The sequence below is a fragment of the Salmo salar genome, unplaced genomic scaffold, assembly GCF_965601325.2.
Source record: "Salmo salar unplaced genomic scaffold, fSalSal1 ptg000306l, whole genome shotgun sequence".
Taxonomy (NCBI): Eukaryota; Metazoa; Chordata; class Actinopteri; order Salmoniformes; family Salmonidae; genus Salmo; species Salmo salar.
Window position 1 is genome coordinate 2,194,580 of NW_027675347.1, and position 24,371 is coordinate 2,218,950.

Below are 24,371 nucleotides of genomic sequence, written 5' to 3' on the forward strand. Positions count from 1 at the left end.
GCTGTTATGTTTTATATGTTACTGTTAAAATAAAAAGTTAGCTAAGCTAAGCTAGTTAGCCTGCAGGACTAGCCTCTTGCAATGCAGTCGGAGTTAGCAACGTTATGTAGCTTGCTGGCTAATGACAGGCTAACTGGTTATGACAAACAGCCTTGTCTCAACATAACTCCCGTGACTTTGAACTAGCTAACTTTAGCTAACTATCATATATATTTCGATATGCTAGGTGGCTAGGTATGTAGCCATGTTGGAGGCGCTGGAAGATGGCGGCGAGTGTAGACGAGATTTCAGCTTGCTCCGAGTAACCTTACTTAAATGTAACGGAACTTGGCTTATAGTAAACACAATAGAGAACAACGCTTAGTTGACCGATAATTTGATTCATAACTTTGAGAAATGGAAGGAAAAAATGTGCAAAAGAGCAAAGGGAGGAGAAGGCAGTTGCTAGCTGAGCACTCATACGGTGGAGAAAAACCGCCACCTGACTCCTCAGGAGAAGAAATGGAGGATTCTGGACATTCGGTTGATTCTGACAATGCAGTCAATAGTCCTGCACCCAAAAAGACACATAAAGAATTATCTTTGCGCGAACTACAGATCAACATAATCGATGCTGTAAACGAAAGAGCCGACGGTCTGGAGAAAATGATACGCGAAAACACATCAAAAATAGTTGACCTCGAGACCTCTCTGAATCATGCATACAAGAGTATCGAAGAGCTTAAACTTGCAAACACTGCTACGTCTGAGAAATGCATTGCTCAGGAGAAGACCATCGCAGACATGCAAGAGCGCTTATCGGAAGCAGAGCGATACCGGAGAAGGTGGGGGCTACGGCTTTACGGTGTCCCCGAGAACCAGGATGAGAATGTGAAGCGCTTAGTAAGAGACATCTGTAACCGTGTGGCACCGGACTTTCCCGATGGATATATGGATATGGCTGTGGATGTCGCTCATCGGATTGGGAAGAAACAAGATGCCATCGTCAGCCGATCGATCATCATCCAGTTTGCTTTTCGCACAGCGAGAGATGCAGTTTGGAAGAAAGCAAAGGAAAGCGCCTTTCTGAAAGAAAAAAACTTAGATTCGGGGAGGATTTGACTGTAGCAGACAAGGCAGCAAAGGCAAAATTGTGGCCTCTCGTACAACAGGCCCGAAATCAAGGAAACGGTGGATACTACAGGGGAATCAGAGCTTTTTTCGCCAACGGTAAAGAAATACGACCGGGGTGATTTGATTTGTTCTGTCGGTAGGTTTACAAGGTAGTTCCTTCCCCACTGCAAACTGAACGTTCTACTTTTGAAACATGGTGTTACTATTTTACAAGTTAAGAATTCTGTTAATACATATATGAAGCAACTTTTTATAGAGAGGGTAAAGTTGAGATTGCATAGGATTTTTCTTTCTATTCTATAGATATGGACTTGAAGTTTATGTCAATCAATGCCAGGGGGATACGTAACATGTTGAAGAGAAAAGCTTTTGTTTTGTTTTGTAAGGACTGCAACGCAGATCTTGCATTCGTTCAAGAAACACATTCATGCAAAGAGGACTATAATTATTGGAAAAATCAGTGGGGCAGTGACATTTTTTTGGCCCACGGGACAAATCATTCAGCTGGGGTTGCAATTTTAGCACACAATTTCAAAGGGACATTTTTGTTTACTCAAATGGACTCCAATGGACATTGGCTAGTAGCGGTCATCAACCACATGGACAGATTATTTGTGTTGTGTAATGTATATGGATACTGTTCTAGTCCTCCAAATAACTTACTTCTAGAGGAAATTGAAGAAATTGTTAAAAATCTTCTGAGAAAATATCCATCCAGTCAGATAATAGTTGGTGGAGATTTTTAATATGGTTTATTCTAATGAGACTGATAGATTGCCTCATAGGCCTAACATTGGTGTGAACAAGTTGGTGAATTTCTGCCAAAGCCTGGACTTAATTGACATATGGAGAGTAAAAAACCCTGGAGAGATACAATACACATGGAGTAATAGAGATCGTTCCTTACAATCAAGAATTGATTTGTGGGTGATAACCTCTAGTCTTGTGCCCAACACTGTAGAGGTGAAAATACTGCCTGCAGTCCTGACGGATCATAAAGTCATATGGTTGACTGTAAGAATATGCAGTAATGATGGTAAGAAATACTCTGGTGGTTACTGGAAACTAAATAACTCATTGTTATTGCATGATGATTTAAAAAATGTGATTAAGAATCTAATTTCTGTTTACTGGAGTTTAGCTACATCTAATGCAGAATATGGGAAATATTGGGAACTGCTGAAATTTAAAATCCGCTCAGCCTGTATTACTTATGGAAAACGGCTTGCTTTAAGAAGGAGATGTGAGGTAGCTGAACTCTCTAAAACAATTGCCGATATCACAGAGATTGAGCATCTTCATCTTAATGAGAAAGATAAATTGAATGATTTACAGAATCAACTAGATACATTGTATGAGGAAAAGGCTAGAGGAGCTTTCATAAGATCTAGAAAACAATGGCTTGAAAAAGGTGAAAAGAACAGTAGATACTTTTTTAATTTGGAGAAGAGGAGAGGGGAACTCAACACACTTCGGAAACTTAAAATTAATGGGGTTACCACTGAGGATAGAGAGTTGTTATCAGAATTTCCCACTAAATTTTATGAGAATCTTTACTCCTTAGATAACAATTTGAGTGACTCTAAGGATCTCCTTGATTCTATAGAGAATGTTAATTCGATTAGTGAAGAACTCAATCAGTCTTGTTGCCAAGATTTATCCATTATGGACATCCAGTACGGGGTTGCTCAGTTAAAAAAGAACAAATCTCCAGGTTGTGATGGATTAACCTCTGAATTTTACAAAACCTTCTTTGAAGAAATAGCACCTTTTTTACTTGAAACCTTTAAGGAGGCTATAAAGAAGGGAGAACTACCTGCCTCTCTGAAGCAAGGGGTTATTACTCTTATACCTAAACCACACAAGGATCTCCTAAGTATTGATAATTGGCGTCCAATCACACTCCTAAATAACGACTACAAAATTATAGCCTTAATCTTTGCAAAAAGGTTAAAGTCTTGCTTAAATGATCTGATTGATGAATGTCAATCAGGGTTTATGAAAGGGCGCCATATATCTAATAATCTGAGGCTGATATTAGACTTGGTTGAGTATCGTGATCTATTAGATGACTTCCCTGTTATCCTATTTCTGGATTTTCAGAAAGCATTTGATACAGTAAGTCACAATTTTATCTTTGATTGTCTTAAGCATTTGAAATTTGGTCGTTTCTTTGTTGATGCTATTAGAACTCTGTATAATGGTGGCAATAGCTGTATCAAACTCTGTCATGGAACATCCTCAAGATTTAACATTTACAAAGGAATACGACAAGGTTGTCCAATTTCACCTTTTTTATTTTTGTTAGTTTCTCAAATGTTATGCTCATTAGTTCATAAAAGTCCATTTGAAGGCATTACATTCCAGTCCAGAGAGATCAAGATATCCCAACTGGCGGATGACACCTCACTTTTTTTGAAAAATGTATCTCAAGCTAGATTAGCATTGGATATCGTGAAGCAGTTCTCCAAAATCTCAGGCTTGACTTTAAATCTTTCCAAATGTGAGTTGTTTGTTTTGAAAGGGGCTGTCAACCCAGCAGATTGTAACATCTCTGAAAAAGATACTGTAACCTACCTCGGTGTAAAGATCACCAAAAATCTTAAGGCTATGAATGATCTTAATTTGAACCCTGTAACTGAATCTGTCAAAAAAAAATTATCCTCATGGTTAGGGAGGGATTTAAGTCTTCAAGGAAGGGTGCTTTTATCCAAAGCTGAGGGCCTATCTCGTGCATCCTATCTTTTTTCATCTATTGACATTCCCAAATCCACTTGCTGTACCTTAGATAGGCTTTTGTACAACTTCATATGGAAAAACAAGCCACATAAGATAAAAAGAGATGTTATCACCAACAGGGTTTGTGATGGCGGTCTAAATGTCTTAGATTTCACTCTCTTCAATCAGATATCAAAGGTCAACTGGATTAAAAGGTACATAAAAAATCCTCATAGCTTCTGGAATATTATACCTCATTTTGTTTTTCAGAAGTTCGGCGGGCTTAATTTTTTACTACAATGTCCATATATTGTGGGTAAAATTCCTGTGAAACTGCCGGTTTTTCACAAGCAGGCTTTAATGTGCTGGGCTTTGTTGTATAAACACAACTTTTCACCTCATAAATGTTTTATTTGGAACAATGGGTCAATATTACATAGAAACAAGATGTTATTTAACCATAAATGGTTCTCGAAAAACATTGTTCTTGTCAGCCAATTGGTTAATAACAGTGGGAATCTATTTACACAGAGAGAATTTATGGAAATATACAACTTTGAGGTTTCAAGCAAGGAATATGACACTGTTATTAAAGCTATACCTAGTGGGATAAAAACTTTACTTCAGAATAATGCATATTTTGGAATATCTCCGATTGTAAGCGATATTCAGTTGAATGGCATTGGTCTACTAGATACGAAATTCAACAATCGTTTAATAAGGGATATTTCCTACAGGAAGTCTATTCCCTCTGCGATATTTTGTTGGGCTTCATCGTTTGATGTAAACTGGCGCCGTGCTTGGCTCACTCCACACAGATTTATGGTGACCAATAAAGTAAAGGAGATCTCCTTTAAGATAATCCATAGATGCTATCCGTGTAATAGCTTGATTTCTAAATATATATTTGATGTTACCAGTGAATGCAGTTTTTGTGAACTAGAAACTGAATCTATTGAACACTTATTCTGTAATTGTTTATATAGTGAAGTGTTTTGGACTGATGTAAAACTATATCTTAGCCGCAAATTGCATACAACCATTGATATTACTAAGTTTGACATATTATTTTACTACACTGATTCCACAATTGAACGTGAGTATGTCATAAATCTCTTTATTTTATTAGGAAAATCTTTTATCCATAAATCAAAATTTATGAAGAAAAAGCCCCTTTTCTTAATTTTTTTATCTGATTTGGAACAGTACGTAGAATCTTTAAAACGTATACAAAACAATATGTCAAAAAAATTTCTTCGATATATGTCTGTATTTGATTTGATATAATAGTTTTTTTTTTTTTTCTCTAATTTCTTTGGATTCCCTCTGGCTGTTATGTTATGTTTATGTTTTGCATGTTACTGTTATTTACAGCAAGTTAAATAAAGATTTGTGCAAACTTAAAAAAAAAAATTAAAAAAAAAGACCTCCTCTTTAGCAGGAGGAGAGCAGCTTAGTGAGCGCATGGTCGGAGATGTTAGCTAGCTAGGCTAGTGCTAACTTAACCAGCCAGCTAGTTGACTTACAACGTAAATATTAAATGAAATGGGGTAGCTAGTTGTTTACACATAAGTATGTTTAAATCACAGTTACAATTAAACCAGGAAAGTGTCTAAAGAACTTGAATGTTCCGACTTTGTCGCCTAGCGAGCTACCGAGGTGGCTGCAGTTGTTGAAGAAGCGTTCCGTCCACTAGATTATACGTCACACTAGAAACATCGCCTGAAAGACACATATCGCCATCTGCTGTCAGGAGGGAGGAAACGCAGTTGAGGAGGGAAAACTATTTTTATTCTTCTTCATTGAATTATAATATTATAAAGCAGTTTAGGGAAACGTTTTTTTCTCTCCATTAAATATGAATATTATATCAACACGTACAAAGATGCAACAAGTGTTGTTTGATTAGTTCAGATTTTTAATGAGAATTTTAAACAAACTCTACATCTACTCCACATCTGTATTTCTGATTCAGTCAAATAACTAGATATCAAAATAAGCACCTAGTTATTGATATCCTTGATAAAGATGAGCAAAAATTACTGTATAAAATAAATAAATAAACTTTACCCACTACCAGGATATTTTAGCCCAAAACCTGGTTACCTCTCTGCTAGGAGGCTGAAACTTGGCCAAAGTGGATCTTCCCTGTAGCTCAGTTGGTAGAGCATGGTGTTTGCAACACCAGGGTTGTGGGTTCGATTCCCACGGGGGGCCAGCACAGAAAAAAAAATGTATGAAATGTATGCATTCACTACTGTAAGTCACACTGGATAAGAGTGTCTGCTAAATGACTAAAATGTAAATATTCCAGCAAGACACATCAACATCCACAAAGAAATGGTTAATTGGGCACAAAAAAAATAATTTTAATGGCCATCTCAGTCTTCGGACTTGAACTCCATTGAAAACCTGTGGTTTGAATTGAACAGGGCAGTCCACAAGCGCAGACAAAATAAATCAAGGACATGGAGAGATTCTGTATGGAGGAAGGGTCTAAGGTCCCACCCAATGTGTTCTCTAATCTCATAAAACATTTCAGTGTCGTTATCCTCCCAAGGGGAGGGTGCTGGAATATTGAAAACATGGGTGGCAATAATTCAGACCCCTACCTTTTGAGAATTACATGTTAAACTCTATATTTTTCTCTGAGCAATTGTATTAGTATAAAATAATATAATTTCCCTTTATTTCTTATACAATATAGCTCAGTATTTGAATTCTTTATTTTATAGAGTCGTTTTTGCTCATCTTTATCAAGGGTGTCAACAATTTTGTCCCCCACTGTACCTCCATACTGCTGCTACATGGTGTAACAATACATCATGTAGATGTACATAATGAACAGACTAGGTCTATACTGCTCCTACATGGTGTAACAATACATCATGTAGATGTATATAATGAACAGACTAGGTCTATACTGCTCCTACGTGGTGTAACAATACATCATGTAGATGTATATAATGAACAGACTAGGTCTATACTGGTCCTACATGGTGTAACAATACATCATGTAGATGTATATAATGAACAGACTAGGTCTATACTGCTCCTACATGGTGTAACAATACATCATGTAGATGTATATAATGAACAGACTAGGTCTATACTGCTCCTACATGGTGTAACAATACATCATGTAGATGTATATAATGAACAGACTAGGTCTATACTGCTCCTACGTGGTGTAACAATACATCATGTAGATGTATATAATGAACAGACTAGGTCTATACTGCTCCTACGTGGTGTAACAATACATCATGTAGATGTATATAATGAACAGACTAGGTCTATACTGCTCCTACATGGTGTAACAATACATCATGTAGATATATATAATGAACAGACTAGGTCTATACTGCTCCTACATGGTGTAACAATACATCATGTAGATGTATATAATGAACAGACTAGGTCTATACTGATCCTACATGGTGTAACAATACATCATGTAGATGTATATAATGAACAGACTAGGTCTATACTGCTGCTACATGGTGTAACAATACATCATGTAGATGTATATAATGAACAGACTAGGTCTATACTGCTCCTACATGGTGTAACAATACATCATGTGGGGCTTTAAGGCGATGTTAGTGTGACGTATAATGTAGTGGACGGAACGCTTCTTTCAACAGCAGCAACAGGGGATTTGTAGATCAGTCAGTTTGCAGTCGCCTGCAGTGTCGAACAAGCCCAATACCAAACCAATCAGGTGGTTGTTTGATGAAATGAAGCTTCAGACGCCATTGATGACGTGCTGCTGATAAAGTGATACAGGCATCGGTACACTGCTTTGAAGTTTACTGCTTATCGATTTGGACGCAGGCCTCGTAGCTCCGGTATCAAAAGTAACATCCCTACTGACAACAAGGCAGCAGAGTCTACCGTGCTAATGCGTTCCCACTAGATATCACAACCACACAGTATATGAAAGCATGAGGTGTGGCTGACGTTTACAAGCTGGAGCTAGATACCGAGCTAGCATACAAACTCTGTAGCACATAGTGCATTGTGGGTAGTTTAGAAGATATCCGGAAATAAGTTTAAGAAATATGTAACAACGCAAAAACATAACTGTTTGTACTTATAGGTAACCAGATTGTGACTACAACTAAGTTACTAAGTCTTTAACCACACTGTGTTGTTACACGGGTGAGTAAAAACGAACGCTTCCTACCCTTTAACTTTTTGTCAGAAAATAAAATAAACGTTTTACTCAACTGCGTTACCCACTCCAGTCAGCAGATGGCGGTGTGGGAATTTAAGGCGATGCTGTTGGTGTGACGTATAATCTAGTGGACGGAACGCTTCTTTCAACAGCAGCAACAGTTATTAAGCGTCCTCGGTAGCTTGCTAGACAAAATAGCCGAACCAATAAAGCTCATTAGACGCGTTAGTGTATATTAGCCTCTGTGTTTTAAACCCACTACTGTCGTCTAGTTAGTTATCAGATTTAATTTCATATTTACGGTGTTGTTGTTATTATTCAGCTAGCGGGCTGGTTAAGTTAGCATTAGCCTAGCTAGCTAACATCCCCGACCATGCGGTCACTGCGCTACTCTCCTGCTAATGAAGAGAACATCACAGTAAAACAAGAAGTAGAGGGTGAGGCCGTTACTGTGAAAGAAGAAAAATACGCGTTCAGAGTGAAAGAGGAGGAGGATGTTACAGTAAAAGAAGAGGAGGATGCAGTTTATGAAGAGGAAGAGGAAGAGGGGGAGATGACTGTTACATCGATAGAGGAGGAAACTGGACATCTGGGCCCGGTTTCCCAAACGCATCTTAAGGCGTCCAATGGTTCTAACGGTGAACTTAGCCATAAGATGGTTTTGAGAAACCGTTCCCTGATTAACACTAGTAAGTACTGTCTTAAATACAGAGGCACAAACTCTGCAGTTGTTGAACTGATGTGTGGTGTTAAAGCGGAAATCTGCAATAGCTACATCTATATTTGGACTTTTAAATTATTTATTTATAGCCATTGATTCTTGAAGAATATAACACATGCCTCATGAGCTTAGTTCAACTGTTGTACCCCATCAGATCCCCAAATAAGCTTAGTTCTAAACATTAGAGTAAAGAAATGTAAATCAACACTGTATACCCTCAACATGGTTAAAACTATAATGTTGATATCATGGATGGTCAGTCCTTGCATCCATAGGTCTGTCTATGAATTTGAAAGTAGTTACATTTCTCCAACCCCATAATCATCTTATTACCAAAACAGTGGTGGAATTACAGCTTTGTTATTGTTTGAACTGCAGATTGCTGGGTTGTGTGGGTTTTTTAAACGGCAACAAAATGGCTGCCCAGAGGCTTGGTTTGGTAAACAGCTGAGGGATGGGGGAAGAAGTGTAACCACTCTCAAATTCATAGAGAAAGCTATTGTAGCAACCGTAACCAAACACCTAGCGACCTCTTCAAGAAGTTCAGACATCTTGGCGTAACAGTTATAAGGTGTTGGCTTGACAGTCACTGGACCCAGGTTTGAGTTCAGCTCAGGGCCTCCCCCTGAATGGACTACACTATAAATACAAAGACTGGCCATCCATGATGTCATAATGATAGTTTAACCAGGTTTCTAGGCTATATAGTATATTCTAGAATTCATCCATGATGTCATAATGATAGTTTAACCAGGTTTCTAGGCTATATAGTATATTCTAGAATTCATCCATGATGTCATAATGATAGTTTAACCAGGTTTCTGGGCTATATAGTATATTCTAGAATTGCCAGTGTAGATTTCCTGTGGAGGCAAATTATTAGAGCTGTTGATAAGTCATTGTATAATATTCAGCCAATTGTTTTTCATGCCATTACATTAAAGGCAAGACATACCTAGATTCAATTACATTCATGAATTGGTTTGAAACCTTTGTTTTAAACCCGTCTCAAAATTGGTGCCTTGCCGGATTTGTAAAAAATGGTTTGTCATGAAACTCTATTTTTTAAATGTATTTAAATGTAACCTTTATTTAACTAGGCAAGTCAGTTAAGAACAAATTCTTATTTACAATGACTGCCTACCCCGGACAACGCTGGGCCAATTGTGCGCCGCCCTATGGGACTCCAAATCACGGCCGGTTGTGATACAGCCTGGATTTGAACCAGGGTGTCTGTAGTGAAGCCTCAAGCACTGAGATGCAGTGTCCGCTGCGCCACTCGGGAGCCCCAAAATCATGTTCTAGTGCTGTCCCCAACTAAAATACATCTTGGTCAACCAAGAGTCATCTGTTCTTTCTACCAATCACCCCATGTGTTTTTATAAAATCTGTATGTACTGAACTTGTCTGATGCTTTAAGCACGCTGTTTGATTAAATAAATAAGACACACAAATGACGAGGGAGCCAGTCGTCAACATGACCTGACTGGAGGGAGCCAGTCGTCAACATGACCTGACTGGAGGGAGCCAGTCGTCAACATGACCTGACTGGAGGGAGCCAGTCGTCAACATGACCTGACTGGAGGGAGCCAGTCGTCAACATGACCTGACTGGAGGGAGCCAGTCGTCAACATGACCTGACTGGAGGGAGCCAGTCTTCAACATGACCTGACTGGAGGGAGCCAGTCGTCAACATGACCTGACTGGAGGGAGCCAGTCGTCAACATGACCTGACTCATCCTACTCCTCTGGTGATGTAGACGTTATCCCAGGCCCTGTGTGTCCCCAGGCGCTCTCATTTGTTGACTTCTGTAACCGTAAAAGCCTTGGTTTCATGCATGTTAACATCAGAAGCCTCCTCCCTAAGTTTGTTTTACTCACTGCTTTAGCACACTCCGCCAACCTTGATGTCCTTGCCGTGTCTGAATCCTGGCTTTGGAAGGTCACCAAAAATTCTGAAATTTCCATCCCCAACTACAACATTTTCCATCAAAATGAGAGGAGTTGCAATCTACTGCAGAGATGGCCTGCAATGTTCTATCATACATTCCAGGTCTAAGCCCAAACAGTTCAAGCTTTTAATTAAAAAAATGAATCTCTCCAGAAATAAGTCTCTCACTGTTGCCGCCTGTTACAGACCCCCCTCAGCTCCCAGCTGCCCTGGACACCATATGTGAATTGATTGGCTCCCATCTATCTTCAGAGTTTGTTCTGTTAGGTGACCTAAACTGGGATATGCTTAACCTCTCTAGGGGGTTTTCAAAACGTTTGAAATGCTATTACTTCAATTTCTCAAACATATGACTATTTTACAGCTATTTAAAGACAAGACTCTCGTTAATCTAACCACACTGTCCGATTTCAAAAAGGCTTTACAGCGAAAGCAAAACATTAGATTATGTCAGCAGACTACCCAGCCAGAAATAATCAGACTACCCATTTTTCAAGCTAGCATATAATGTCACAAAAACCCAAAAGACAGCTAAATGCAGCACTAACCTTTGATGATCTTCATCAGATGACACACCTAGGACATTATGTTATACAATACATGCATGTTTTGTTCAATCAAGTTCATATTTATATCAAAAAACAGCTTTTTACATTAGCATGTGACGTTCAGAACTAGCATACTTCCGGGGAATTTACTAACAATTTACTAAATTACTCACGATAAACGTTCACAAAAAGCATAACAATTATTTTAAGAATTATAGATACAGAACTCCTCTATGCACTCGATATGTCCGATTTTAAAATAGCTTTTTGGTGAAAGCACATTTTGCAATATTCTAAGTACATAGCCCAGCCATCACGGGCTAGCTATTTAGACACCCGGCAAGTTTAGCCTTCACCAAAATCAGATTTACTATAAGAAAAATGGTCTTACCTTTCCTGTTCTTCGTCAGAATGCACTCCCAGGACTTCTACTTCAATAACAAATGTAGGTTTGGTCCCAAATAATCCATCGTTATATCCAAATATCCTCTGTTTTGTTCGTGCGTTCTAGACACTATCCCAATGGTAAATCACAGTCGCACGCATGGCGCATAACGTGACATTTTTTTGAAATATTCCATTACCGTACTTCGAAGCATGTCAACCGCTGTTTAAAATCAATTTTTATGCAATTTATCTCGTAGAAAAGCGATAATATTCCGACCGGGAATCTGCGTGTCTGTAAACGGAGGGAAAAACAGAAAGGCGGGGGCGGCCAGTGCTCGAGCCTAAGCCCTTTGTCCTCTGATAGACCACTTAGCAAAAGCGCTCGTGTGTTTCAGCCAGGGCTTTGAATTACGTCATTCAGGTTTTTCCCGGGTTCTGAGAGCCCATTGGAGCCGTAGGAAGTGTCACGTAACAGCAGAGATCCTTTGTAATGAATAGAGATGACAAAGAAGGGCAAGAAATGGTCAGACAGGGTACTTCCTGTACAGAATCTTCTCAGGTTTTGGCCTGCCAAATGAGTTCTGTTATACTCACAGACACCATTCAAACAGTTTTAGAAACTTTGGAGTGTTTTCTATCCAAAGCTAATAATTATATGCATATTCTAGTTTCTGGGCAGGACTAATAATCAGATTAAATCGGGTACGTTTTTTATCCAGCCGTGAAAATACTGCCCCCTAGCCATAAGAGGTTAACCTCTCTAGGGGGTGTGGGACGCTACCGTCCCACATGGCCAACATCCAGTGAAATTGCAGAGCACCAAATTCAAAAACAGAAATACTCATAAGAATTCATAAAACATACAAGTGTTATACATCGGTTTAAAGATTAACTTCTTGTTAATCAAACCACGGTGTCAGATTTCATAAAGGCTTTACCGTGAAAGCATACCATGCGATTATCTGAGAACAGCGCCCAGCAGACAAATCATTACAAACAGTTACCAGCCAAGTAGAGGAGTTACACAAGTCAGAAATAGCGATAAAATGAATCACTTACTTTTGATGATCTTCATATCGTTGCAACTCACAAGACTCCCATTTACTCAATAAATGTTTGTTTTGTTCGATAAAGTCTCTCTTTATATCCAAAAACCTCCGTTTTGTTCATGCGTTTTGTTCAGTAATCCACAGGCTCAAAGGCAATCACAACAGCCAGACGAAAAATCCGAAAAGTATCAGTAAAGTTCGTAGAAACATGTCAAACGATGTTTATAATCAATCCTCAGGTTGTTTTTAGCCTAAATAATATATAACATTTCAACCGGACAATAACGTCGTCAATATAAAAGGTAAACAAGAAAGGTGCGCTCTCGGTCTCGCGCATGAAAAATCTCTGAGATACTGAATGGTCCACTCATTCAGAGTGGTCTTACACTCTCATTTTTCAGGATGCAAGCCTGAAACTATTTCTAAAGACTGTTGACATCTAGTGGAAGCCATAGGAAGTGCAATTTGAGACCTAAGTCAATGGAATCTGTATAGGCAGTCAATGGAAAACTACAACAACAACAAATCCCACTTCCTGGTTGTATTTTTCTCAGGTTTTCGCCTGTCATATCAGTTCTGTTATACTCACAGACATTATTTTAACAGTTTTGGAAACTTTAGAGTGTTTTCTATCCAAATCTACCAAGTTTACTTTGGCACGCTTTTCATCCGGAGGTGAAAACAGTGCCCCTTCCCTAGTGAGGTTAACACCCCGGCCGTCCTACAATTCAAGCTAGATGCCCTCAATCTCACACAAATTATCAAGGAACCCACCAGGTACAACCCCTAAATCTGTAAACATGGGTACCCTCATAGATATTATCCTGACCAATTTGCCCTCCAAATACACCTCTGCTGTTTTCAATCAGGATCTCAGCGATTACTGTCTCATTGCCTGCATCCGTTATGGGTTTGCGGTCAAACGACCACCCCTCATCACTGTCAAACGCTCCCTAAAACACTTCTGCGTGCAGGCCTTTCTAATCGACCTGGCCCGGGTATCCTGGAAGGATATTGACCTCATCCCGTCAGTAGGGGATGCCTGGTTGTTCTTTAATTATAATTTCCTCACCACCTTAGATAAGCATGCCCCTTTCAAAAAATGTAGAACTAAGAACAGATATAGCCCTTGGTTCACTCCAGACCTGACTGCCCTCGACCAGCACAAAAACATAGAATAGGCTCCGCGATATGCAACTTTCAGAGAGTCAGGAACCAATACACACAGTCAGTTAGGAAAGCAAAGGCTAGCTTTTTCAAACAGAAATTTGCATCCTGTAGCTCTAACTCCAAAAAGTTTTGGGACACTGTAAAGTCCATGGAGAATAAGAGCACCTCTTCCCAGCTGCCCACTGCACTGACGCTAGGAAACACTGTCACCACCGATAACTCCACGATAATCGAGAATTTCAATAAGCAATTCTCTACGGCTGGCCATGCTTTCCTCCTGGCTACCCCAACCCCGGCCAACAGCTCCCCGCAGCTACTTCCCCAAGCCTCCCCATCTTCTCCTTCACCCAAATCCAGATAGCTGATGTTCTGAAATAGTTGCAAAACCTGGACCTGTACAAATCAGCTGGGCTAGACAATCTGGACCCTCTCTTTTCTAAAATGATCCGCCGCCATTGTGGCAACCACATTACTAGTCTGTTCAACCTCTCTTTCGTATTGTCCAAGATTCCTAAAGATTGGAACGCTTCCGCGGTCATCCCCCTCTTCAAAGGGGGTGATACTCTAGACCCAAACTATTACAGACCTATATCCATCCTTCCCTGCTGTTCTAAAGTCTTCGAAAGTCAAGTTAACCTCTATGGGACCGGCGGGACGAATTCTTCCCACCTACGTAACAGCCAGTTGAATCCTGTGGCGCGATTTTCAAAACCTTTGAAATGCTATTACTTCAATTTCTCAAACATATGACTATTTTACAGCTATTTAAAGACAAGACTCTCGTTAATCTAACCACACTGTTCGATTTCAAAAAGGCTTTACAACGAAAGCAAAACATTAGATTATGTCAGCAGAGTACACAGCCAGAAATAATCAGACACCCATTTTTCAAGCTAGCATATAATGTCACAAAAACCCAGAAGACAGCTAAATGCAGCACTAACCTTTGATCTTCATCAGATGACACACCTAGGACATTATGTCATACAAAACATGCATTTTTTGTTCAATCAAGTTCATATTTATATCAAAAACCAGCTTTTTACATTAGCATGTGACGTTTAGAAAAAGCATACCCCCCGCAAACTTCCGGGGAATTTACTAACAATTTACTAAATTACTCACGATAAACATTCACAAAAAGCATAACAATTATTTTAAGAATTATAGATACATTACTCCTCTATGCACTCGATATGTCCGATTTTAAAATAGCTTTTCGGATGAAGCACATTTTGCAATATTCTGAGTAGACAGCCCGACATCACAGGGCTAGCTATTTAGACATCCGGCAAGTTTAGCCTTCACCAAAATCCCATTTACTATAACAAAAATGGTCTTACCTTTCCTGTTCTTCGTCAGAATGCACTCCCAGGACTGCTACTTCAATAACAAATGTTGGTTTGGTCCAAAATAATCCATCGTTATATCCGAATAGCGGCGTTTTGTTCGTGCATTCAAGACACTATCTGAAAGGGTAAATAAGGGTCGTGCGCATGGCGCAATTCGTGACAAAAAAATCTAAATATTCCATTACCGTACTTCGAAGCATGTCAACCGCTGTTTACAATCCATTTTTATGCAATTTTTCTCGTAAAAAAGCGATAATATTCCGACCGGGAATGTCCATTTAGCTAAACAGAGGAAAGTAAACAAAGCTTTCGGTCGACGCGGGCACGAGCCTGAGTCTCACAGTACTGTAACCAGCCACTACCCAAACGCGCTACTTTGTTTCAGCCAGAGCCTGCAAAGCCATGATTCAGCTTTTTGCCCCCTTCTGAGACCCTATGGCAGCCGTAGGAAGTGTCACGGGACAGCTAAGATCCTCACTCTTCAATTAACAGAGACAAGAAGAACGACACCTTGTCAGACAGGCCACTTCCTGCATGAAACCTTCTCAGGTTTTTGCCTGCCATATGAGTTCTGTTATACTCACAGACACCATTCAAACAGTTTTAGAAACTTTAGGGTGTTTTCTATCCAAAGCCAATAATTATATGCATATTCTAGTTACTGGGCAGGAGTAGTAACCAGATTAAATCGGGTACGTTTTTTATCCAGCCGTGTCAATACTGCCCCCTATCCCCAACAGGTTAACAAACAGATCACTGACCATTTTGAATCCCACCGTACCTTCTCTGCTGTGCAATCCACTTTCCGAGCTGATCACAGGTGCACCTCAGCCACGCTCAAGGTACTAAACGATATCATAACCGCCATCGATAAAAGACAGTACTGTGCAGCTGTCTTCATCAACCTGGCCAAGGCTTTCGACTTTGTCAATCACCTTATTCTTATTGGCACACTCAACAGCCTTCGTTTCTCAAATGACTGACTCGCCTGGTTCACCAACTACTTCTCAGACAGAGTTCAGTGTGTCAAATCGGAGGGCCTGTTGTCCGGACCTCTGGCAGTCTCTATGGAGCTACCACAGGGTTCAATTGTCGGACCGACTCTTTTCTCTGTATATACCAACAATATTGCTCTTGCTGCGGGTGATTCCTTGATCCACCTCTACGCAGACGACACCATTCTGTATACATCTGGCCCTTCTTTGGACACTGTGTTAACAAACCTCCAAACGAGCTTCAATGCCATACAACACTCCATCTGTGGCCTCCAACTGCTCTTAAATGCTAGTAAAACTAAATGTATGCTCTTCAACCGGTCGCTGCCCGCACCCGCCCGTCAGCATCACTACTCTGGACGGTTTTAACTTAGAATATGTGGACAACTATAAATACCTAAGTGTCTGGCTAGACTGAAAACTCTCCTTCCAGCCTCATATTAAAATATTAAGCATTTTCAATACAAAATTAAATCTAGAATCGGCTTCCTATTTCGCAACATAGCCTCCTTCACTCACGCTGCCAAACATACCCTCGTAAAACTGACTATCCTACCGATCCTTGACTTTGGCGATGTCATTTTCAAAATAGCCTCCAACACTCTACTCAGCAAACTGGATGCAGTCTATCACAGTGCCATCCGTTTTGTCACCAATGCCCCATATACCACCCACCACTGGGACCTGTATGCTCTCGTCGGCTGGCCCTCACTACATATTCGTCGCCAAACCCACTGGCTCCAGGTCATCTATAAGTCTTTGCTAGGCCGCCTTCACTCACTGGTCACCATAGCAACACCCACCCATAGCACGCGCTCCAGGAGGTATATCTCACTGGTCAGCCCCAAAGCCAACACCTACTTTGGCCGCCTTTCCTTCCAGTTGTCTGCTGCCAATGACTGGAACGAATTGCAAAAATCGCTGAAGTTGGAGACTTATATCTCCCTCACTAACTTCAAGCATCAGCTATCTGAGCAGCTAACCGATCGCTGCAGCTGTACACAGCCCATCTGTAAATAGTCCATCCAACTGCCTACCTCATCCCCATGTTTTTATTTACTTTCTCTGCTCTTTTGCACACCAGTATTTCTACTTGCACATCATCATCTGCACATCTATCACTCCAGTGTTAATTTGCTAAATTGTAATTACTTCGCTACTATGGCCTATTTATTGCCTTACCTCCTTGCTACATTTGCACAACTGTATATAGATTTTTCTGTTGTGTTATTGACTACTTTTTATCCCATGTGTAACTCTGTTGTTTTTTTCTGTCGCACTGCCTTGCTTTATCTCGGCCAGGTCGCAGTTGTAAATGAGAACTTGTTCTCAACTAGTCTACCTGGTCAAATAAAGGTGAACTAAAAAAATGAAGTAAAAACATATTAACTTTATTGACATTAATGTGGTTCTTCAATAATTACACATAATTCTTAATACTGTAGCAAACATTATATTAAGCAGGACATTCAAACGAGCCTTACAATTATAATCCAAAGTAGTGTGAAATGTACTCATAAGCAACCTGGAAATGGAGGTTACTCCCCTGAGTTTAACCCCATTCACATTCAGAATCTTTGCTCACCATTTTGCTCCAGGCAGATATACTACATCCATAACTATCGGTTTCCTCATTAGCAGGGAGGAGTTTCTGCAATCAAATTGCCCTCGTGCTGCAATTTTAGCAAACACAGAAAGGGGCCAATATTGGAGACCAAAGTCGCCTGGCACACTGCTTAGAGGTTCAACAACATGAATAACTTATTTCTAGCCTACAATCATCGATTTCACTACTAATGTGAAAACAAGACAAAATATGACTATTCTTGCTCATTTTAAGACAATTGTTAAATAATTTTAACATTCATTACAGATGTCAATTGTTGTACAACATCATGGCTACTCTGTAGGCATGACCTTTTACAGTGGATTTCTGCTGTTGTGGGCCTTTAACCATCTGTCTGACTTTGTTGTTCACACAGGAGAGAGACGGGACTATCGTGGATCCTCTGGGGAGCCTCAACAACCTCATGATGCTGACAAGGCAGAGAAGAGTCTCTCCAGATCAGAACTCCAGGCATTCAAATTCATCAGAGAACACACACAGGAGAGAAACCTTATAGCTGTGATCAATGTGGGAAGAGTTTTGCTGCATCTGGCCAGCTGACTTTACACCAGAGAACACACACAGGAGAGAAACCTTATAGCTGTGATCAATGTGGGAAGAGTTTTGCTGCATCTGGCCAGCTGATTTTACACCAGAGAACACACACAGGAGAGAAACCTTATAGCTGTGATCAATGTGGGAAGAGTTTTGCTGCATCTAGCAGTCTGACTAAACACCAGAGAATACACACAGGAGATGAATCTTATAGCTGTGGTCAATGTGGGAAGAGTTTTGCTCGATCTGGAGTGCTGACAGTTCACCAGAGAATACACACAGGAGAGAAATCTTATAGCTGTGATCAATGTGGGAAGAGTTTTGCTAGATCTGGAGAGCTGACAGTTCACTACAGAATACACACAGGAGAAAAACCTTATAGCTGTGGTCAATGTGGGAAGAGTTTTGCTGCATCTGGCCAGCTGATTTTACACCAGAGAACACACACAGGAGAGAAACCTTATAGCTGTGATCAATGTGGGAAGAGTTTTGCTGCATCTAGCAGTCTGACTAAACACCAGAGAATACACACAGGAGATGAATCTTATAGCTGTGGTCAATGTGGGAAGAGTTTTGGTCAATCTTGCCATCTGACTCAACAGCAGAGAACACACACAGGAGAGAAATCTTATAGCTGTGGTCAATGTGGGAAGAGTTTTGGTCAATCATCTGATGTTTAATCAGATATCTGATTAAACATCAGAAAATTCATGAAGGAGTTGTTTCATGATATCAGTGAAATAAAATGTTGAATGTTTAAACATTGTAGAAGGAGTATTTTAATGTCACAATGTAGAACCTAAACGTTTGTCCCCTGTTCTATTGATTTCAACATGATATGAATATTAGACTCGGGGGGGGAAAACCCAAACTCTGAAATGGAAGAGTACTATTTATGAGATTTAACAAAAAGTGACTAACACAAAAAGAGCTGTGTTACACTTACCACGTTGGTGACCCACTGGAATCAAAATGCAACACTTCAAAATGTAGCTAGCTGTTTTCTACAAATTGTCCTCTAACCAGGGATGTACACATTATTCCCAGATTCCGTGTGATTTTTTGAGCTGTTAGTTTTAACAGGACGTGCAACCTCATCGCCCTCCTGTCTTACAATTGATTTTAACATGATATCGATGAGTGATGACAAATAAGTGTTGTGTTCCTTTGTTTAGCGACCCCTACATTTAAATGTATCACTCCAAAATGTAGCTAACTGTTTTCTGCAGGTTGTCCTCTAATGAGGTAAAATATATCTCCCATTTCCATGTGTTTTTTTAGTTGTGTTAGTTTCAACATCATGTACAACCTGATTTCCCCCCTAATCGATATCAGTGATTTATTGCTACTTGTCAAAACAACAGCGTTTTTGGTGCTTGTACAGTTTATAAGGAGATTGTTTTAAATAATATGATTATTGTGACAGATGTTTGTGTTACATTTTATGTTTAGGTTTTCAATTTATCACAAACTGTTTCTCCATTTGGACTATTGATTTGGACACGTTTAAACTGTGACATTGGGGATATCTCACCTAGCAAAATGTCGTTGAAAATAAGACTTTGCCCGACATACAATATAAGTTTGGTTTTAGTTGAAAGTGAAAGTTGAAAAGAAAACAATTTAATTTCAACATACTTACAGCCTATACACATAGTCGCAGTACAATAATCAATTATATGAACAATCCTACATCACTCCAGTATTTATTTACAACATTCAAGTACTAATTGTCTTTATTCCACTACTGAAGAAGCATGACTCAAAGATTAAGCCTGACAAAAGATACATTTTATGCCTCACCATTAAGTGAATTATTGCTAATACATATTAACAAACGGGTGTACATTTGGTTTTTATATTTCATGTTTAATATTCATGTAAAATTTAGTAATCAATGATTATTTATGCAACCAACTGACAATTTTTGGGGTACAATTATATTGACATTGTTACCCTGCTTTTAGAATATCAGGGTTCATTCTCAGATGTGCCAACCCAAATGTACTAGAGCATGACATTGGGGACTGGGCCCCGATCCAACAACATGCCTATCTAGTGAACCCTTAGAAGAGAGAGAAGCTCCGCAGTGAGGTGGAAAGTTACTATGGATATTAAGGAGCTAGTTCTAGAAGCTAGTGAGTTTTAGGAAGACGAGAGTTCTAGAAGCTAGTTAGTTTTAGGAAGACGAGAGTTCTAGAAGCTAGTGAGTTTTAGGAAGACGAGAGTTCTAGAAGCTAGTGAGTTTTAGGAAGACGAGAGTTCTAGAAGCTAGTGAGTTTTAGGAAGACTAGAGTTCTAGAAGCTAGTGAGTTTTAGGAAGACGAGTGTTCTAGAAGCTAGTGAGTTTTAGGAAGACGAGAGTTCTAGAAGCTAGTGAGTTTTAGGAAGACGAGAGTTGTAGAAGCTAGTTAGTTTTAGGAAGACGAGAGTTCTAGAAGCTAGTGAGTTTTAGGAAGACGAGAGTTCTAGAAGCTAGTGAGTTTTAGGATTCTATAGAAAGAAAAAGGCGAAAAAAAGAATATGATTGTATATTATTATTTAGAAATGCATGTTTTTAATTGTTGACAGCCAGTAGACACCATATTTATATTCTAGAAGGTGAAGCATTGTAGTTGATTATAATGTGAAATGGAAGTTGTTTTCTGTTGGTGGTGAGCAAACTTGTCCAACAAAAATATAGGATATATTTGTTGTCTTAAGGGGGAAGGTGTTACAGGCTTTGGTTTTTCCATTTATGTTTTGAGGTTGAACTTTAGCTCGTTAGCTCGTCTAGCTCGTTAGCTCGTCTAGCTCGTTAGCACATCTAGCTCGTTAGCCCGTCTAGCTCGTTAGCACGTCTAGCTCGTTAGCACGTCTAGCTCGTTAGCACGTCTAGCTCGTTAGCCCGTCTAGCTCGTTAGCACGTCTAGCGCGTTAGCACGTCTAGCTCGTTAGCCCGTCTAGCTCGTTAGCACGTAGGACGCACTGATTGGTGTCACCTCGTTAGTCAGTATGTGTTACACCTGTGCTGGCTTGTCCATCTCGTTAGTGGGAAGGTGTTTCACCTGAGCTGGTCCAGGTTCTATTTAAGAGTGTCTGGCCCAGTGCTCCAGTTGTCTTGATACATGTGGAGAGTCAACACCTTTAGTTGCTCCACCTTTTTGGTTTACTTCCTGTCTTTAAGTTTGGTGTGGGATTTTCTTTTGTTTGCCTCTTCTTGGGCAGATTTAGTGGGTCTCATGGTGGGTGTCTTTTAGGTCCCAGTTGTTGTTACTAGTCAACTTTCAGTGGACACCCCCATAGTGTCTTTCAGATCCCCTCCTAAAAAACAAGCTTATATTTTGGGTTGGATGTTGCATCCAATTAATATTTTAATCAATGGCATTTCCTTAGAATGTTCATTAGTCTTTCAGTTGTTAGTCTTCTGTTTGTTGTTTACTAAATATTTCTGTTTATTTTCATTTTTTATTTTTTTTCCTGTGAAGCCATTGTGTTGCATCCATGTCTGAAATGTGCTGTATAAATAAAGCTGGATTTGATTTCGTACAAATTAACCCAATGACTGGCCAATCAACAGACTCTTGGTAGGAAAAACAGTATCACTTTTCCAGCCTGCTGAAGGCGTGGTGGAGTGGTAAACACCACCCCCGGCTCTACCAGGGACTTGAGGTGGTCTCCCACAGCTCTGCTTATGTCATGTTCTGTGGCCTTGCTGTTCCATTTCTTGACTGCCCCTGCAACACAGAAACACATTTAGTCATATTATATAAAAAACTCAAAGTAATGGATATGGAGCATCTATGGCCTCAGTTACACCTGGCACCTAAATGTGACTTCTGTCATCTGATCACTCCAAGCTGCATTAGGTTCAGATCTACCAGGATGGGCCTTTGACAGTCTGGATGCAGTCAGGCCACCGAATATAAATAAGCAATGTAAAGAGATGGGGTGAATCAGTGAAAAAGTAAAGGAAAAAGTTTAATGTTACCCCTTCCTTGTGTTGTTTGTAATAAATAATAATATATATATATATTTTTAAATCAGTCGGGGTCTAAACTTACTGTTGAGAGTTAGAATAGAAGAATAGACAGTGTAATTTCGAAAAGTACATCAGCAGTTTTTCTCTTGAAAAAAAAATAAAGATGAATGAGTGGGTAAAAGTACATTCTACAGAAATGACCTTCATTATATCAAAGAACAAATGTGTGTCTGAGGGGAAATTAACTTTCATACAGCCAAAAGGGGTGAGAAGTTATACCCATATCAGTGGACAATTTTCACTGCTGCTGAAAAACATCTCCACAGCATGATGTTGCCACCACCATGCTTCACCGTAGGGATGGTACCAATTTTCCTCCAGATGTGACACATGACATTCATGCCAAAGAGTTCAATCTAGGTTTAATCAGACCAGAGAATCTTGTTTTTCAATGGTCTGAGAGTCCTTTAGGTGCCTTTTGTCAAACTCCAAGCTGGCTGTCATGTGCCTTTTACTGAGGAGTGGCTTCCGTCTATGGTAGAGTGGCCAAAGGCCTGATTGGTGGAGTGCTGCAGAGATGATGGTCCTTCTGGAAGGTTCTCCCATCTCCACAGAGGAACTCTGGAGCTCTGTTAGAGTGACCATCGGGTTCTTGGTCACCTCCCTGACCAAGGCCCTTCTCCCCTGATTGCTCAGTTTGGCCGGGCGGCCAGCTCTAGGTAGAGTTTTGGTGGTTCCAAACTTCTTCCATTTAAGAATGATGGAGGCCACTGTGTTCTTGGGTACCTTCAATGCTGCAGAAATGTTTTGGTACCCTTCCCCAGATCTGTGCCCCGACACAATCCTGTCTCAGAGCTCTACAGACAATTCCTTTGACCTCATGACTTGGTTTTTGCTCTGACATGCACTGTAAACTGTGGGACCTTACATAGACAGGTGTGTGCCTTTCCAAATCATGTCCAATCAATTGAATTTACCACAGGTGGACTCCAATCAAGTTGTAGAAACATCTCAAGGATGATCAATGGAAACAGGATGTACCTGAGCTCAATTTCAAGTCTCATAACAAAGGGTCTGAATACTTAAGTAAAAACATGTTTTTGGTTTGTCATTATGGGGTATTGTGATGTCATTATGGGTTATTGTGATGTCATTATGGGGTATTGTGTGTGTAGATTGATGAGGGGAAAAAATTATTAAATTTTAGAATAAGGCTGTAACGTAACAAAATCTGGAAAAGGTGAAGGGGTCTGAATACTTAACGAATGCATTGTAAACCGCTGGCAGAGTTTTCTACCATTGGCAGTTTTGTACACAGTCATGTGATACGTGGTATAGAAAAGTCCAATCTTAGGAGAGTACATGGGAGGCACTATACTGTGTGTCTGCAGGTGTCTATCTGGTCAAAACCACTGATACAGGAGCCCCTCCACCCTCTGGTGGGATGGATCATGACTACAGAGAAACCTAGATTCAAATACTTAGATGTGTGTGTATTGGGTATATGTTGTGAAATTGTTAGATATTAATTGTTAGATATTACTGCACTGTCGCAGCTAGAAACACAAGCATTTCACTACACCTGCAATAACATCTGCTAAACATGTGTATGTGACCAATAAAATGTGATTTGATTTGAAATAAACGTCCTATTTATCAAAGGTGTTTTTGGCTGGAGTCAAAATGACTCCAAAGGATTTTAATTTGTTAAAAGTCCATATTGATACAGAAACACTAAACCATGATATAGATTTATTAAGAACAAGTTGATTGACAAAGTCATGAAAATTTGGAAGAATTGAATAAAATACATTTTGGCTATGATAAAAGATATGCCTCTGGGGTCAAAATGATCCATGTCAGAAGTATGGTTCAATGCAAATATGTAGTGGGTGTAAAGTTTGTTTTAAATTCTCACTCATTAAAAACGAATCAATCAACACATGCTTCTCTTTGAACGACTTAATATAATATTAAACTTTTCTGAAATAAATGAAAAATAAACGTTTGGTTCCTCAACTGCGTTGCCCAGTCCAGTCAGCAGATGGCGATGTGCGTCTTTTAG

General features: G+C 39.7%; 1 protein-coding gene across 1 annotated transcript; it reads left to right on the forward strand.

Moving 5' to 3' along the window:
- The first annotated feature begins 244 nt into the window (after window positions 1-244).
- On the forward strand, window positions 245-20,268 carry LOC145875670 (uncharacterized). The gene is made up of 2 exons (XM_082971508.1): window positions 245-301; window positions 18,348-20,268. The coding sequence occupies exons 1-2, from the start codon at window positions 245-247 to the stop codon at window positions 19,023-19,025; spliced, it is 735 nt and encodes a 244-aa protein (XP_082827634.1). The 3' UTR covers window positions 19,026-20,268.
- The last annotated feature ends 4,103 nt before the right edge of the window (window positions 20,269-24,371 follow it).

What these genes read in the sequence shown, in the direction of transcription:
- LOC145875670 (XM_082971508.1), top strand. Translation starts at nt 245, where the DNA reads ATGTTGGAGGCGCTGGAAGATGGCGGCGAGTGTAGACGAGATTTCAGC. An exon ending in GAGATTTCAGCTTGCTCCGA is followed by an intron (nt 302 to 18,347) that starts GTAACCTTACTT and finishes GCATCTGGCCAG; the next exon opens with CTGACTTTACACCAGAGAAC.